Source organism: Botryllus schlosseri, chromosome 4 (assembly GCF_051294905.1).
Source record: "Botryllus schlosseri isolate E-star chromosome 4, Bs_hap1, whole genome shotgun sequence".
NCBI classification, from domain to species: domain Eukaryota; kingdom Metazoa; phylum Chordata; class Ascidiacea; order Stolidobranchia; family Styelidae; genus Botryllus; species Botryllus schlosseri.
Window position 1 is genome coordinate 27,974,875 of NC_137239.1, and position 16,682 is coordinate 27,991,556.

Sequence of the window (16,682 nt, forward strand, 5' to 3'; positions counted from 1 at the left end):
AAATTTCAGGTCCGCGTATTGAGCAACTCAACACAGGCCTGTTTGGGTCCGTGGTGAGGTTGCAGAGGGTCGACGAAATGTTATGTATATTGACAGAATGATTAGGTTAACACAGTGGTTCCCAACCTTATTCGACTCATCGCCCCCTTTTGAAGCTCCACACCGATCATCGCCCCCAAATATTGGGAACCGAAAAACAGCACTTCGTCAGCCCCCCCCCCCCCCCCCCGAAAAAAAAAACGTTGGTCTTTGGCCCCATATGGTGATAAACCAAACCACAGACCCCCCTCAGACAGTGGGGTTTTTGTCGCTACACATCAGCCAACCCTATTTCATGTACTGTTTGGTGAGTCACCGTATTTCGCCTAAATGCGCGAAGCGCGACAAATTCATATAATTCATGTTTGAATCGGTCAATATGGTCGATATGGAATGTTGGAAAAGGTAGGACCCCCAAATAAGAATTAAACATCTTCGGGCAGAATCGTTATTATATTGACTTCTTTACATGATGCTATTTCGTGACCTCCTACATCTGCTATGTCAGAAGATATGGAAATCGTCAAAACGTACCAAACTAAAAGACGCACATGATTTCATATTGGTATTTCTTTAGTGTCAAATAATTTTTCCTTGCGGGATGGCATTTGTCCTGTAGGGTTTAGGTCGCCAGGACAGGAACATTCGACGCCAGCCATCGAGGCACCTATGGACAATTAAACATATATGTAGGCTATCGAAGTTTTCGGTCAGCACAAGGGCATTCCTTTTCGGCCAAGGTCTTCTCGCTGCTGATCGTTCTGGCACACTTCTCGGAGTCGCACGTTACATGGCCTCTAACTTCATATGTATTGGTGCGTCGTGGCGCAGTAATGGCCGACGCCGAAGTCTCCCATTTCCATAAATCATGCGTATTTTTGTTGGGTGACGGGGACCCCAACATCAAGATACATGAAAATAATAAATGGCGCCCAGCGCGAATTTTTTTTTTCGGAAAAGTCGCATGAATTTCTAAAAATTACTCTATCATTTATGTTAATTCACGAAATAATTTTGGGCTTCCTTCGATTTCGGGCCCCCACCCCCAGTTGGGGGGTTTGGGTTGCGGTAGTTACGGTCCCGACTCCAACACAGCCGTTTTAACGCATCATCGCCCCCCTATCGCTCCCTTCGTTGTTTTCGTTCCCTATCGCCCCCTTCGTCCGTTTTCGCCGCCCTATCGCCCCCTTCGTTATTTTCGCCCCCCTAGACCGCCAAATCGCCCCCTGGGGGGCGATATCGCCCACGTTGGGAACCACTGAGTTAACAATATCCACTTAATGGTACGTGGGTTATTTAGAAAAGAATTGTTGTAATTCGTTGCATTGCAGTAAAGAGTATTGATAAACGAATGGTATAGTATAGCGGAAATATTGTTATATTGGTATATTGGTATAAATTTACGGGTTCACATAACTATGATAATTTGTGAAACAGATCCGTTACTGTAATCGGTGTAATATCAGTAATTAATCAAAGCATCCTTTTTTGGTTTTGGAGGTAACTCAGCATTGTCTAAGTGGGCACTGGGCACCAAACTTTCATTTTCGTAATACCGATTTGTATAATGAAGTTGGAAAATCTGATGTATCGGAATATCTTGTTGAAATATTCTGAATTATATTCGTCATGGCGATTTACGAGGTTTCCGGACACATAGGTATAATGAACCGCTATCACAACTTCAAATTGCCGTCCGCAGTGTTACCGATTGAAAATGCGATGTTATCTTGATAATTGAATTTTGCATTTCTCACCACAAGAATTCTGTGTCTTGCCTGAAGCGAGATGAGGTTAGGAATATCTGTTGTTGGCTGTCTGTGCATTACTGGAGCATAAATATATACTATTAGGTCACAATATATCATCCTATAAGTCGAGCTGAATCCGCAATACCAGAATGGGGCTGCTGACCATAGATGTCAAATGAAAACAGCAATGTCATGCATTTATAAGAATTCGATTAAAAACCACCAAGTATAGTTATGAAGAAGATAATTATGTGGTTAACCTCTATGCCCGCTTTAAAATACATGGCTGCATGATAATCATCGGTCAGGAGTTGCGAAGACGCGAAAAGAATATTTCAAAGATAGGCTCAATCGAGGAATTGGTGTGATAGGCTATGGTACTACATTTGGTACCGTAGGACTAAATTCTAGTGGAAAGTGCTGCACGATATTACGGTGCTTCAAGTACGGTATGGTACAAAATTATATCATTTCAACAATAATATTATTATTAAAGAATCATAATTAGCCAAGATACGTTGGTTGTAAGTTACTAGGCTAAGGGTTCGTATGATCCCTTTATAACATAACTATATATACTTTCCAAATTTTATGTGAACCGGTTGCTACTTTCACCGTGGTGAATGTGCTTCGACAAGCCAAATGTGCATTGAATGGTACCAATGCCCCAAGTAGCAGTGACGACAACGACTATATATATTAACTACTATAATGTTCAAGTTTCAGAATCCTTCTTTGCATTATACCTAGAAGCTAGAATCATACGCAATAGATAAAATGCAGCTCTTGATGTTGGCCTGTTTTTGCGTTTTCGATCAAGGTGAGTAGGCCTACAGGTTTGCTGCAGTAGCGTACACTGTACACTGTACACTGTACAGTACAGGTTATGGTAACCACTTTTGTTGCTGTGAACGACCTGCATTTATTATTACCGCGCGGACTTTGAGGATATCCTTTACGCGAAACAAATGATTATTTCTACGCTTGCACTTCATGCTATAATCTAATCATGATCTTCCAAATTGAGCTAATCAATTGTAAACGTATATTTTTTATGAATAGCCCACGGAGTTGTTAAAGTTGAAGTATTCGACGAGAGCTTAAAACAACAATTTCTGCAAGCACATAACGACTTGCGAGGTAACGTGGACAATCCGACAGCCGCGGATATGCAGATGCTGTCTTGGGATGACGAGCTGGCGGCAGTCGCCGAGAAGAATGTCAGGTAATAAAACCTTTTCCAGTTTTGGTTGATTTTCAAATCGCGGATATTTGACTATTAAAGTAATTTCAACATATACCATTCGAAAATGTATGCGCCTGACTACACTAATTACATTGAATACGGCCACTTATTATACGAATCTTTAGAAAGGGGCTAGAGGTGCAGTATATGTAATTGCGCTGATGCATAAAGAATAAAGAAGTGAGTTTGGATCCTAAAAAGGCGAGTCCTATGGAATTGCTAAACTGTGTGCGCAGATTGTCTAGGAACCAGATTTGAACAAAATGATAAATCTAGTAGTCGAATTCGACTAATTAGGGCTTAACGACGGCCATCTAATTCTAATCTAATTTGGGAAATGTTTCTGTTCTCTAATTTTAATTCTAATACAATTTCCTATATTCTAATTCTACAAAGGAGAACTGTAGTGCGACTTCAGTACTTCTAATTGTAATATAACTTGGATAAATTATCTAGCTATAATTTCAATTTGAATTGGGAAAAGATGAAAATTTCAAGTTGTCCAAATCTAGTTGATAGAGCACGAAAATAATTTTTTTTTAAACTTGATAGGCTATTCACTCCATTTGAATCTCTTTTCATAGGCAATGCAAAAGGGGCCACTCACCCGCTGAAGATCGAAAGACAAGCGAGTTTTCCGTTGTGGGGGAAAATTTGTACCGTATAGGAATCAAGCCTGACATGCTAGGTCTGGCAGAACGGGTCGTCGGGATGTGGTACGCGGAGGTAAGATTCTGATTTTATTAAGTCTTAGTTACGCATAAAACAAAATTTCACCCCTGACCTCGGAACTCGAACAGTCTAGGTAAGGACTATACGGATCAAGGATATGCATTCTACATTGTGCACATATATAGAACGACGACGTGTCTGGAATGTCGGCCAATTCGTATAACCTAGTTTATCTCATAACTGTTATGTTCAAATTCAAATGCGGAAAAATGGGAAGACTTTTAAAATTTCCATCCAGAACCAAAACAGATAACATCGTCTCAAACTCAATTACAAGTAGAAGTTGCAATACTATAGTCAGCCCTCAAGTTTACCGGACCATGACCTGATATATCGCTCTCGCCTTCCGCCCCATGCCACCTAATTTTGTCGATGTCTTTTTATATTATCTTCTTTTATTTGTCATTCGGTTCGGTGAGCATGCCTCCTTTTTACATCGCCGATGCCAGGAGGGAGCAGGCCTGCTTCATGTGCGAGCCGCATATCAAAAATCTTGGCTTTAAAACAACCGCAACACAAAAATTCAAAAATACGAATTTATCACATCACAATGAAATGTAGACTCTCCAATTACGTTTACTGTGTAAATATGCAAATCGGTCTTCGTTTGGTAACGCGTGGCAAAGTTTTGGTGTTTGGTTTCGTAATGATGTTTCAAGTTACTGTTATATATTCCTGTTCATACTTTATTTTCTTGCAATTAACCCTCGGCGACATCTTCTTGGCCACCCTATGCAATTATTGCTATAGCCTTTACTAAACAAATGGAAGAACCGTATTCACCATTGCTAGCCCGGAAATGATTGTGACCTGCGCTGGCGCGAATAATATCAAGTTCATTGTTGAACATAATGATTGATGAACATGAACAGGCAGCATTGTTGCGAGTGAAACGATTCGAGAGTTCTAACACACACACACACACACACACACACACACACACACAATGTACAGTGCGATTATACAAGCCACACAGCGATGTAATGAAGATATATGGCGGTGCGAGTGGCGGAGTTGGTTATGCACCGTCGTCACGACACCAATGTCAGTGGTTCGAATCCCGGTTCGGACAAACTTCTGTGCGTCGGAGATTTATCTGGGCTCCTCATCGCCTCAATTGCAGTGACTTAAAAAGCCCAGAAAGTACATTGAGCCGAGCTTGAAAGTCGGCGGCAAACATCCGACGAATGAAATCGCGTGGAAGAGAGAGAGAGAGACTTCTTCGTGTAAGAGGGAGTACAAGAAAAGTCGCCATGCATTGAGCTGTTGAAACTGCCGTCGTGTCATTGTCATGGCAATTGCAGCCTTGTGTTGTTTTGAATTGATGAAAATTCGTAATACGCTGAACTGAACTGAAATGTACAAGACGTGCCAAAAGGCGTCAAATGGAAGTGGAACAGTCACAAAGTAGATTTGATCCAGTAACAGGACCGTTATTGCCGCACCCCAAACCCCCAACTAGGGGAGGCAAGCTCGAAGGGTGTCGTAAATTATTTCGTGAATTAGCATAAATTATAGAGTAACTTTTGAAAATTTATGCAACAATTTCAAAAAATTTTCGCGCTCGGCGCGATTTCAAGTTGCTATGTATCGTCATTGTTGGGTACTCTTCCCCCGAAGAAAAAATACGCAAGATTTTTGGAAATGGGCATATCGGCGTTGGCCATTACCGCACCACGACGCACCAAGACATATTAAGTTTTAGACCATGCAACGTGCGACTCCAAGAAGTGTGCCAGAACGATCGGCAGCGAGAAAAACCCTGGCCGAAAAGGACTGCCCTTATGCAGACCGAAAACCTCGTTATATATATATACAAAATACATATAGGTTTAATTGTCCATAGGCGCTTATAAATGACTGGCGCCGAATGTTCCTGTCGTGGCAATCTGAAATTAACAGGATAAATACCATCCCGCAGGGAAAAATCATAAGCCAGTGAAGAAATCCCAATTTGAAATCACGTGATCTCTAAGTTTAGTACGTTTAGGCGATTCTATATTTTTTATGTAGCAGACAGGAGGTCACGAAATAACATCATGCAACGAAGTCATACCAACGGATCCGCCCGCCCGAAGGTGTTTATTGTTATTTACGGGCCCTACAGCTTCCAAGACACTTCACTCAGCTCTACCGGTAAATCTGATTACGTGAGCAGACAGGACAGGGAATTGATAGCAATATATATGCATTATGCAATTCCCGATCTTATTGACCGAATTTTATTATATATTATCGAAAATTTTCGCGCTTCGCGTTGGCTCACTGAACGGTACGACTGTAATATCGCGGCAGAAGCGAACAACGTGATGGGGGTCTATTTATCACCCAATGGGAGCCCAAGACTCAAGTTTTTTTGGGGGGGGGTAGGCTGACGAAGTGCTGTTTCGTTCCTGCCGACGGATATATACACAGGAAGATGTTTAATTATAATTTACGGGCCCTACAGTTTCCAAGACACCTCGCTCAGCTCTGCCGGTAAATCTGATTAAGTGAGCAGAGAGGACAAGAAATTGATAGCAATATACATGCAATTCCCGATCTTATTGACCGATATTATTATGAATGATCGAAAATCTTCGCGATGGCTCCACTAAACTATACAACTATAATTTCGCGGCAGAAGCGAACAACGTGATAGGGGGGGGGGTCGGTTTATCTCCCTATGGGAGACCAGGACTCAAGTTTTTTGGGGGTCTGACGAAGTGGTGTTTCTTTCCTGCCAACGGGTATACACCCGAAGATGTTTAATTATTATTGAGGGGTCCTACCTTTTCAAACACACCTCACTCAGCTCTACCGGTAAATCAGATTAAGTGAGCAGAGAGAGGATAAAAATTAATAGCAATCTATAGGCAATTCCCGATCATATTGACCGATTCAATCATGAATCACAGAAATTTCGCGCGTTTCGCGCGTCTATGCGAGAAAAGCTGACTCACTGCACGGACACCCAATGTAGACGATAAGTAGCGATAAACAGCGTACAGAGTGAGGGGGTCTGTTCGGTTTATCACCCTATGGGGGGGGGGGCCAAGACCAACTTTTTTGGGGGGGCTGACGATGTGCTGTTACGGTCCTGTCCAGGAGTCGTATACTTTTATCAGCATAACGGAAGCGGCTACTTTGGAAATGGCGATATGTAGGCTTATCTTCGCGAGACATTCCAAAAGAGTGTGTATTCACCATTCACGCTCAAATGGTCGGAAAGGGTACTAGAAAACAGAACCTAACTCAGAATTATGTCGCGGTCTTAAATCGTACTTTCCTACTTGCATGCATCATTTGGATTAAAATATCGCACTCGATTTATACCGCGGTATAAGTCTGAGGTTCTGGTTTCGTGTGCAACGGGTGTATATTTATGGCGAGATAGCGTATAGGGTGGTATAATCCAAAGCTGCAGCACCAATAGGTTGCGGGTTCCTACGTTCCTACGTGAGTGTTGGAGGTTTATCTAGGCTAGGGTTACCATATTTTGGTGAAGCCAATTCCGGACACTCTTTAGCGCCCACTAGCGGATTTTAAAATGAGGTGTAACTCATTGACCGTCAATATGACGTCACACTAGCAAAGCATTGCCCATCGACTGTATACACTAAACAGGAATGGAGTGGGACATAGGTCATGAATTGGGCCATCTGTAGTGTGAGCTCTGGTGATTGCTACTTGCTAGGGTCTGCAATAGATTCCTCCACGGGCCGGATGAAATCATCTGACGGGCCGTGTCTGGCCTGTCAGGATTGTGTTTGAAAGCCCTGCTGCTATACTTTTTGGTCGGTGGGCTATCTGTATATGTGTTATCAGGTTCGAAACAACCGAAGCAACTGTTCACGCAGAAGTGGAAGTATTCTAAAAACATAATGACTGAGTATTTAGTTGAAGTATAAGGAAAAGATAGCCTACTTGAGCATTACGAAAGTATAAGTATACTTCGTTATTGACCACCTCTTGAAATAGGTCATGAGTAAGGCAAGTTTTTGTTGCACTGAAATCACGAGAAAGTTGCACTTTTGACAAAAGTTGCATTCAAAATTTTGTTTAATTAGTAGGGTATGAGATACTGAAAAGGTTCCGTTGTATAAATTATTTCCCACAGAGCTGTCAAATTTGTTACTTTGCCATTTTAGGGACATTCTGGCAAGAATTATATTTTTCCCGGTACACAGCAAGAGCATTACGCAATGCGGGAATAATTTTCTCCAAAAAAATCAAACAGCATAGCGATAACCCCTCCCCCTAAAACAAGTCAAATAACACACACCAAACCGCCTAGGTTTGCAAACTTGACCCAAGGCGTTGCCGAAAACTCACTCGTGGCTACTTTAGCAAAATCAATAATAGCCTGAATAAGGTGATCCAGTGAAAATGTAATTTTCGGCGGTCTCACCTGGGCGTCCGTGAAATGGGAAACTATCTCAAATTTAAACGACAGAATTAATAAAGCGGTCTATTTTCATATTGTTCGGACACGGTCGTGCTTGGCAGGGGTAGTTAAACTACTAGCTTGCTTGCAAGGCAGTGTGTCATAGATAGATAGCACAGTGAGACGGAGCTAATCCATCATATAGCTTTTTGTTATGAAAATCAAAGAGAATAGAACCATACTAGAAATAGTTTATGGCATGTTTTTAAATCACTCCTTTACATTTCGACGCAATATTTGATAAGAGTAGAAATTGGTATGAAAAATGGAGAAAAGTTGCAAAAAGTTGAAATGTAAAATCTCTTCAAACAGCTTAAAATATCAAAGTAGGCCTACATAGATTCTGATTAGCATATCTAGGAAGCTGTCGGAAGTTATAAAAAAAAGTTGCAAAAGTTGCAAAAACTTGCCCTGGTCATGAGCAATGCACATTGCACGTGTACAAGACTACAAGTACGCTGTAGGCTACATATATGTTTAAAAGTGATGGTTGTTGTATTCACACTTATCAATTTAGATCGAATACTACAATTTCGCGAACGGGACTTGTGTTCCAGGAAAGATGTGCGGCCATTACACGCAGGTTATCTGGTCTACAACTATCAAAGTCGGGTGTGCGATTGCTTGGTGCGAGTAAGTATATACAGACTCGCAATTCGACTGATAGGGCTTGTTTTTGTCGGTTCGTGTCAAATCGAACATTTTATTAGCGAGGTGCATCCGTGCACTGTATTCCGATAATCTGCTTTTAAATCGCTGGGGATGTAGGCTAATTACGATCCTTTCGCGCCCCATTTCGACATATAATGAATTGTGAAAGACCTAATATTGTCGATGATAAGAGATATGACAGTCGTTTTTAGAGAACTTCATTTCAGCTTAGATAACAAGTAACATGCTTTGTCTCGTGTCAATTCAATGAACTCAGTACTAAGACACTCGGTGCCCACAGCGATAGCAATAGGCTACATCACTAATGGATAGGTTGTGTAATGGAACCGGTGTTCCATACGGAACACTAGGGGTCCCGCGAGTTGTTGCTGCTTGCGGTATTCATGGTGTTTGTCGACTACTGTGGTCATTCACACCAGGCCGATATTCCATATTTGTGATTGGGTATCTGCCGACTAGTAGCACGGCCCACTTCTAGGCTTTTTGGAAGACACCTCTTACGCGGATGAGATGGCGAGGAGGAGCCTAGAGAAACCACCAACACTTAGGTAGGAATTCTGGAGTCGACCTCGGTTGATGCCACTACGCTATCTCACCACACCGCGAGTTAACCTCATGGGCTCCATTGACGCCAAGGTACACACTCAACCCATACATAGGCATTGTGATGACACGTCTTGGCAATCGTTGATTGCAGGCGATCAGGCCCGATCAGGAATCGAAATGCGATCCTCTTTTCGTGGTACGTCGTGTGCAGTGGCGTATGTTGGCGTTCAAAATAGAAGCTCCTTCCTTCTGAAACGTCATTTCTATCCCCAATCTGTATAGCTCATTTGTAGTTAAGCAATTGGTTTTACGCTGTTCCATTTCGATCGAACAATTTACAATGGGACTTTCCAATGTGAAGCCTCGCATTTCTGAACTGATATCTGAAAGGGGAAGTTTTATTCTTTAAAAACCTAATTGATGCACACTGCACAGTTAATATTGTGGGCTAGTCATCTATAGTTATGTATTTGATATGTAGGCCCAGTTATAGATGTGTATTGTGTGCTTCTTGATCGGTAGGTCGTGGGTTCGATCCCCGGCCGGGTCAGACCATAAAGACCTGATTAGTAACACTGGTATCCATGACTTTCCTGCTTGGCGCTCATGCATTACTGGGATAACATGGAGGGGTGGTGCAAGACTTAGAAAGCCGCACAAAGCTATGTCTGTACCTTCCAGAGATGAGCATGGATTAGGATTAGGTTTTGTCGGATTTGGATTGGATTTGGATTAGACATTTTTTTCAGAACGGATTAGGATTTGGATTGGATTTACCTATTTTCTGGGAGATTGAAATGTTGTGTGGCGAATGGCGACAAACTTTATTCAGATCAGTTATTAATGTAATTATGGTTACTAAGTTATCTTGAATCAAGTGAATCGTTGGTTGTGAAAGAAAATTTTTGAATCCCTCCCTTGCATAAATTAGTATTTTTTCTGAATTTCCAGTTGGAATCGGATTAGGATTGGACATGGACTTGAATATGAAAAAGTTATGGATTAGGATATGGATTTGGATTTGAAGGTTCGGATTTGGATTGGATTAGGACATAGAAATTTCAAATCCGCTCATTTCTGGTACCTTCCTTGTCCAGAGGCATATGCACATCATGCACTTATGGTCGGCATAAGCACAGATCGTGTGTATGTATATCATGAGTCGGTGTATATGCCGCAAAAGCATCAAGGACAAAAATAAACTACGTCCTCTCCTTTCCTATTGTGGTCGATTTTTGTTAATATGATTCAGCGAAAATCTGTGGTTCCGCGATTAGCGTAAGTGTTCCACGGGTTTGTAAAGGTTACGAACCAATAAGTTATAGTAGCTAACAGGTCTATATGAGGGTCACCATACGTCCTCCTTTAGGAGGATTTGTCCTACTATTTCAGGAAATTGAAAATATCCTCCGAGGACGCCGATATGTCCTACTTTTTGGCAATTCGTCCTCCTTCACAGATTTTACAGCAAGGACAATGGACAGGTTCAACTGAAAATCCCCTTCAATTACGCGAAATAGGTATAATGCAGATGTTCGAGCGGGTATAATTCGCGAGGCATGACAATTTTTTCAGTCAACACCACGAAGTAACAAAGCGGGTAATTCAGGAGTCGAGTCAAAGTGATGACCTTTTTTATAAAGCAACAAAACAAGAGTTTAAAATCAACAAGTTTTAAAAACCAGCTGTTTAACTAACTTTATTGATTTTCCGGATTCCAAAGTATGGTAGCCCTAATCAAATGTGCAATGTTTCAGAGGCGATGTCGTATATCAAGGCCTGGAAGTATGCTGCAACTATGGTCCGATTGGCAATTATTACAAGTACGTTTCAATGATTACTCTAACTTGATCGCTTTATTTGCAAAACAGTCAACATTTCTTCTGAATTGTTAAATTAATTACATGAAACCATCACTGGATTAATAAAAACCTTTGATGTCGCACAATCGCATGTCTGCTTTTAGATCTGACGGAACTGCAATGAGTCCCTATTCTGTTGGACCACCTTGCAGTCAATGTGAACAAGGGCAACGTTGCAAAAATCAACTCTGCTACACCCCAGAAGCCGCGGGAATTTCTAAGCCCCTTACAACGTCAACACTAGCGACAACTATTACGAGTGCCACCGTCTTTTCTACATCTTCCAGCACTGTGAAATCGACAGATCGTAATCCTGTCGTAACTGACGATGCTTCTGTTCAGGGTGCAGGTAAAACCGGTTGGTTCGATACTGATACGTTACCTACGTTCGTTATTTGCAACTGCCAAACTTTTATTGGAGCTTGACAGTTACAGAAACTTCCAAGTCTACCACAACAGAACCAAAAACTCTTACGAGCAGTGTAGCCGATTCCCCGCAGTCCAGTTCGGAAAAAGCAATAGATATGAGTCCAGAGAAAACCAATGACACTTCTATTCTGGGCGAGGGTGTTACAGACAAAACAGGTTGGTACGATTGTGATAGCCCTCCCAGTAGAAGGGCATATTTGTATTTAGTATCTGCTATTTTGGTGCGGTATTGTTATTTTTATTTGCTAGGGCCACCAAGCGTCAAGTGCTTAATACGCTGAATGGACACTTGGTGGACTCGGGACAAAGCATGTTATATAGAAATTAAACATGGAACGGCAACGACCGATTTTGCAGCTTCGCTGAGGCTGGAGTGAAGAATTGTTTCGCGTAAGCGACAGTAGGATTTCTGGCAATCCAAAAGCTATCTTCCCGCGCGCAGAAATTATTGAATCTGGTCTTGATCGAAAGCTACTGTTGCACCGATTCTGAAAATATAAATTAAAATATTGATCAGGCACTGATCCACCTAGAATCTGTCCTCCAAGTCTAAAATATCGGCATTGTTCAGAACAATAGGGTAACCGCAACACAATGGCCATAACAATGATCAAGACCAGATTCAATAATTTCTGCGCTCGGGAAGATAGCTTTTGGATTGCCAGAAATCCTACAGTCACTTACGCAAAACAATTCTCCACTCCAGCCTCGGCGAAGCGGAACGAAGCTGCAAAATCGGTCGTTGCCGTTCCATGTTTAATTTCTGTACATGTCATTTGTATTTCGTGATGTGAGTGAGCTAGTAAGCTACATACTGTACAGCAGGGTTCACCAACTCAAAACGGGTCGCGAACCACTTTTCAAATTTCGTAGCGGCCGCGGGCCGCATGAATTCAATATCGATATAAAGTAGGCAACCACGTTTTAAAACTCGACGTCAGTACAACGCTGTGCTGCCTAACATGAGAGATGGGCATAGTGATCACAAAAGAAGTAATACAGTACATCCTCAAGATTACCGAACCACGACTGACCTATCGATCTCGCTTCCCATGACATGCCGCCCTATTACTTGTCGCTTTCTTTTTCTATACTATCTTCTTACTTTCATTCAGTGTACACTGTACATGCCTCTTCTTTACATCGCCTAGGCCAAGGGGGGTGTCTGATTCCATAGACTACTCCAAGTCGCTTCGACATCTTGCTGTCTTTTCATTGTATCGCATTTTTGTGGTGTATTGAACTGATAAAATTGCTAATAAACCAATGATGATGATGATGATGATGATATCTTATTAAAGGAATAAAAATACAACAAAAGATCACTGTCATCAATTTCATTTTATTTTGAACTCTGAGCTGTGCACGATACCTGGAAACGCTTTTTGGGGTTAGCGAGATCCGTTACTAGCTGAACGACCATCTCCACAAGCTTGGTCTTGTGATGAAGCCCTAAGCCTTTTTAGACATGTCCCCCTTTATGATACTGAAAATTGTCTTCCCCACAAAATGCATCCATAAAGCTAGCAATCCTATAGCGGATAGTTTAATGACATGGATGGTTATGAATCTTGATGAGAGAATTCTAAATATGAATTCGGAACTATAGACAGAGCAATAACTATAACTATGAACTCGATGTAAATCACGATCAAAAGATCCGTGCTCGCTTCCCATGACATGCCGCCCTATTTCTTGTCGCTTTCTTTTTCTATACTGTATTCTTTACTTTCATTCAGTGTGCATGCCTCCTCTTTACTACGCCTAGGCCAAGGTGGGTGTCCGATTCCATTGACAAATCCAAGTCGCTTCGACATCTTCCTGTCTATTCATTGTATCGCATTTTTTGTGGTGTATTGAACTGATAAAATTGCTAATAAACCAATGATGATGATGATAGTCACGAGCCCACCAGGTTTCCAATTTCATTCAACGTACTCCGGACTAGAGACTTGAGGGCCATGTCATAACACTAGCACACATTCAACAACTACTAATCTAATCAATGCAAATACACCCATAATGGGTGATCCGTCACATTTCCATGTCGTCAAAACCCCACTACGTATTGCGTACTGTTTACTCGTGCTTAAGTGATTCCTGCATTTATAAATCGCAGGTGCTGCGCTTACTACAACTTCAAGAGGACGGAGTCTGTGGAACGTCAATATAGCGTTGGTCTTGGCATTACTTGTGCCTGCATTTACAGGCTTCATCATTATTCATGACTGAGAGACAAATGATTTCGAAAAAAGTTCAGTTATTTCTTACAAATCACCTCAAGATTTCGATACAACGAAAATATAGGAAGATGTCGAAACGAATCGGGAGCTATTTCATAAAGTGTATTCTCTTCCAAATGGATGTATCTCGTTCAGGTTTACGATTATATATTCACCATCGTATACTAGTAGCTGATGATTATCCCTAACGAGTGTTTGGATCATTGTTTTCGGATTTATCTCAATGCGAATATATAGCCCATTACTCAATTGTATACAGATGTCCTGTACCTATATCCAAGAGTCTCATCAAATCCGAAATTTGCAACATTATGTTTGTGAAACCATAGCGTCATCCCCTGTATAAGGTTCTATAGCTTGCGGCCTCGCAGTCGCACAGAATATTATTGTTAGCCTGCTCAGAGAGAGAGAGAGAGAGAGAGAGAGATTTTTTATTTCGTCAACCGATGACGCCAAAATAATTAGAACTCATATAAATATGCAATATTTAACAAACACAAAACAGTGGTTTATCGGTATTGACTGGTACCGGCGATATGATCGTGACGATCTTCGTGTCAGCCGGAACCAGGGTAAATGGTTATTTAAATGAGATAACCTCATAACGTGATAACGAACCAGGGTAAGCTAATACGGAATGTATCTTACAAAAAGCAATAGCAGCAATAACAGAGAATATATGAAACACATAGGCTAACTGTTACAGACAATCACAATCAATGCGCAAAAAAGAACAAGTAGGTTGAGGATTTATAACTGATATAATGGGGAGTGTACAAGCATTGACTAGTATTTGCTCAGAAGAGAGTCCAACATCCCTGACTTAAATAAATTATAGTTGGAGCTTTTTAGGTGTGGCGGAATCTGGTTGTTCCAGACTTCAATCCCTGCTCGTTTAAATGGAGGGAAACCTCTATCAGAGTGGGACATAAATAAGTGGGTAACCCTAAAAGGAGGGACCGCGGAAACTGCGGAAAACGCGGAACTCGCGGAAACGGCCCCTAAAACGCGGAAACTGCGGAAAATGCGGGAAACATCGATTCCTAAAGCGCTGAAACAAGAGGAAAACGCGGAACGCGGAACAGTCGGTCATTGACCTCTATAGATCACAAAGCAGCCACTAAAACGAGGAAACAGAGGAAAAGGCGGAACGCGGAACAGTCGGTCATTGACATTTGTCGATCTCATAGATGAACTCTAAAGTCTAAAACGAAGAAACTGCGGGACACCAATGTTAGAGTGAGGCGAAGTAGAACTCATAAATGGCAGAGAACTGTTGATGGCGCTTCTTCGTTTTACAATACAAAAATTTATTAACGTCAAAATAAATTGTTTTTTCTTTGGGAGAGACGGATCAGGGTTGGCGGAGGGGGTATATTAGGGTTACGTGAGGGGGATATTAGGGTTGAGGAGAGGGGATATATTAGGGTTGGGGGATAGGGGGATGTTAGGGTTAGGTTAGGATTAGGATTAGATTAGGGTTAGGGGAGGTGGGATATTAGGGTTAGGGGAGGTGGAATATTAGGGTTAGGGGAGGTGGGATATTAGGGTTAGGGGTTAGGGTTAGGATTAGGGGAGGTGGGATATTAGGGTTAGGGGAGGTGGGATATTAGGGTTAGGTTAGGGTTAGGGTTAGGGGAGGTGGGATATCATGTCCCTAACCCTCATCTCCAACCCTAATATCACCCCTCTCCCCAACCCTAACATCCCCCTCTCACCAACCCTAATATTCACGTCCCCTAACCCTAATCATAACCCTAACCTAACCCCTAACCCTAATATCCCACCTCCCCCAACCCTAATACCCCACCTCCCCAACCCTAATATCCCACCTCCCCCAACCCTAATATCCCACCTCCCCCAGCCCTAACATCCCACCTCCCCAACCCTAATATCCCACCTCCACCAACCCGAATATCCCACCTTCCCCAACCCTAATATCCCACCTCGATGACCGACTGTCCCGCGTTCCGCTGTTTCCTCGTTTTAGTGCCTACTGTGTGATGTATAAAGGTCAATGACCGACTGTTCCGCGTTCCGCGTTTCCCTCTATTTCAGCGCTTTAGGAATCGAGGTTTCCCGCTTTTTCCGCAGTTTCCGCGTTTTAGGGGCCGTTTCCGCGAGTTCCGCGTTTTCCGCAGTTTCCGCGTTCCCTCCTTTTAGGGTTACCCTAAATAAGTTGCGGCAGATCGCGTGTCATGACTATGGACATCTCTACAATATTCGTAGTTTGGAGTCCAAGAGCCAAGCGAGACACCGTAATGGGGATACGCCCGGCTCCTTGATCGGTTGATGGTGGCTTCAATCCCCGGCCGGGTCAGATCAAAGACTCGAGAACTGGTATCCGTGGCTATTCTAGGCGCTCCGCATCCATGGATAGCATGGAGGGTAAAATGCTGGTGGTGGAGACTAGATGACCTAAAGGTCGTATCGCATCTCCATCGACAAAAAGCATCTCGATGGTGCAGGCGGAAATAAATCTGACCTCTCTATATAATTTACAGTAGCATGAGATAAATTGCTTTTGGTGCAGCTGATAGAAATAAGTTGCTAATCAAGGAATTTCGATCGTATTACTGAACAGGTTGCTGAAAATTTCAGATATTTACGGGGGTGGAACCTACTGCAGAGCCCTGTCCCTCTCTCTCTCTCTTTCTTATCCGTTATGGAATAATACCACATCACGTGACTTATATTCGCCCTTGGTATACAACCAAACGCACATTGTATATTCAA

The 16,682-nt window shown here is 42.2% G+C and overlaps 2 protein-coding genes across 5 annotated transcripts in view; one reads left to right on the plus strand and one right to left on the minus strand.

Moving 5' to 3' along the window:
* LOC145438357 (transcobalamin-2-like) overlaps positions 1–16,682 on the minus strand; it is a 204,357-nt gene that overhangs the window by 152,483 nt on the left and 35,192 nt on the right. The gene's annotated exons all lie outside the window — the stretch shown is intronic.
* On the plus strand, positions 2,459–14,027 carry LOC145437693 (scoloptoxin SSD976-like). 4 transcript variants are annotated; one of them, XM_080314972.1, is made up of 8 exons: positions 2,459–2,610; positions 2,853–3,015; positions 3,621–3,762; positions 8,712–8,827; positions 11,170–11,235; positions 11,379–11,632; positions 11,704–11,859; positions 13,823–14,027. In XM_080314972.1, exons 1-8 carry the CDS (start codon positions 2,568–2,570, stop codon positions 13,933–13,935), a joined length of 1,053 nt encoding a protein of 350 aa, XP_080171098.1. In that variant the 5' UTR covers positions 2,459–2,567; the 3' UTR covers positions 13,936–14,027. The 4 variants fall into 4 exon arrangements, with proteins under 4 accessions (XP_080171098.1, XP_080171099.1, XP_080171100.1 ...); XM_080314973.1 differs by having other exon boundaries at positions 11,710–11,859; XM_080314974.1 differs by having other exon boundaries at positions 11,379–11,623.

Coding starts and splice junctions, on each gene's coding strand:
- LOC145437693 (XM_080314972.1), top strand. CDS start 2,568: ATGCAGCTCTTGATGTTGGCCTGTTTTTGCGTTTTCGATCAAG. Junction 11,236..11,378: donor CCGATTGGCAATTATTACAA/GTACGTTTCAAT, acceptor GTCTGCTTTTAG/ATCTGACGGAACTGCAATGA. Junction 11,860..13,822: donor GGGTGTTACAGACAAAACAG/GTTGGTACGATT, acceptor TATAAATCGCAG/GTGCTGCGCTTACTACAACT.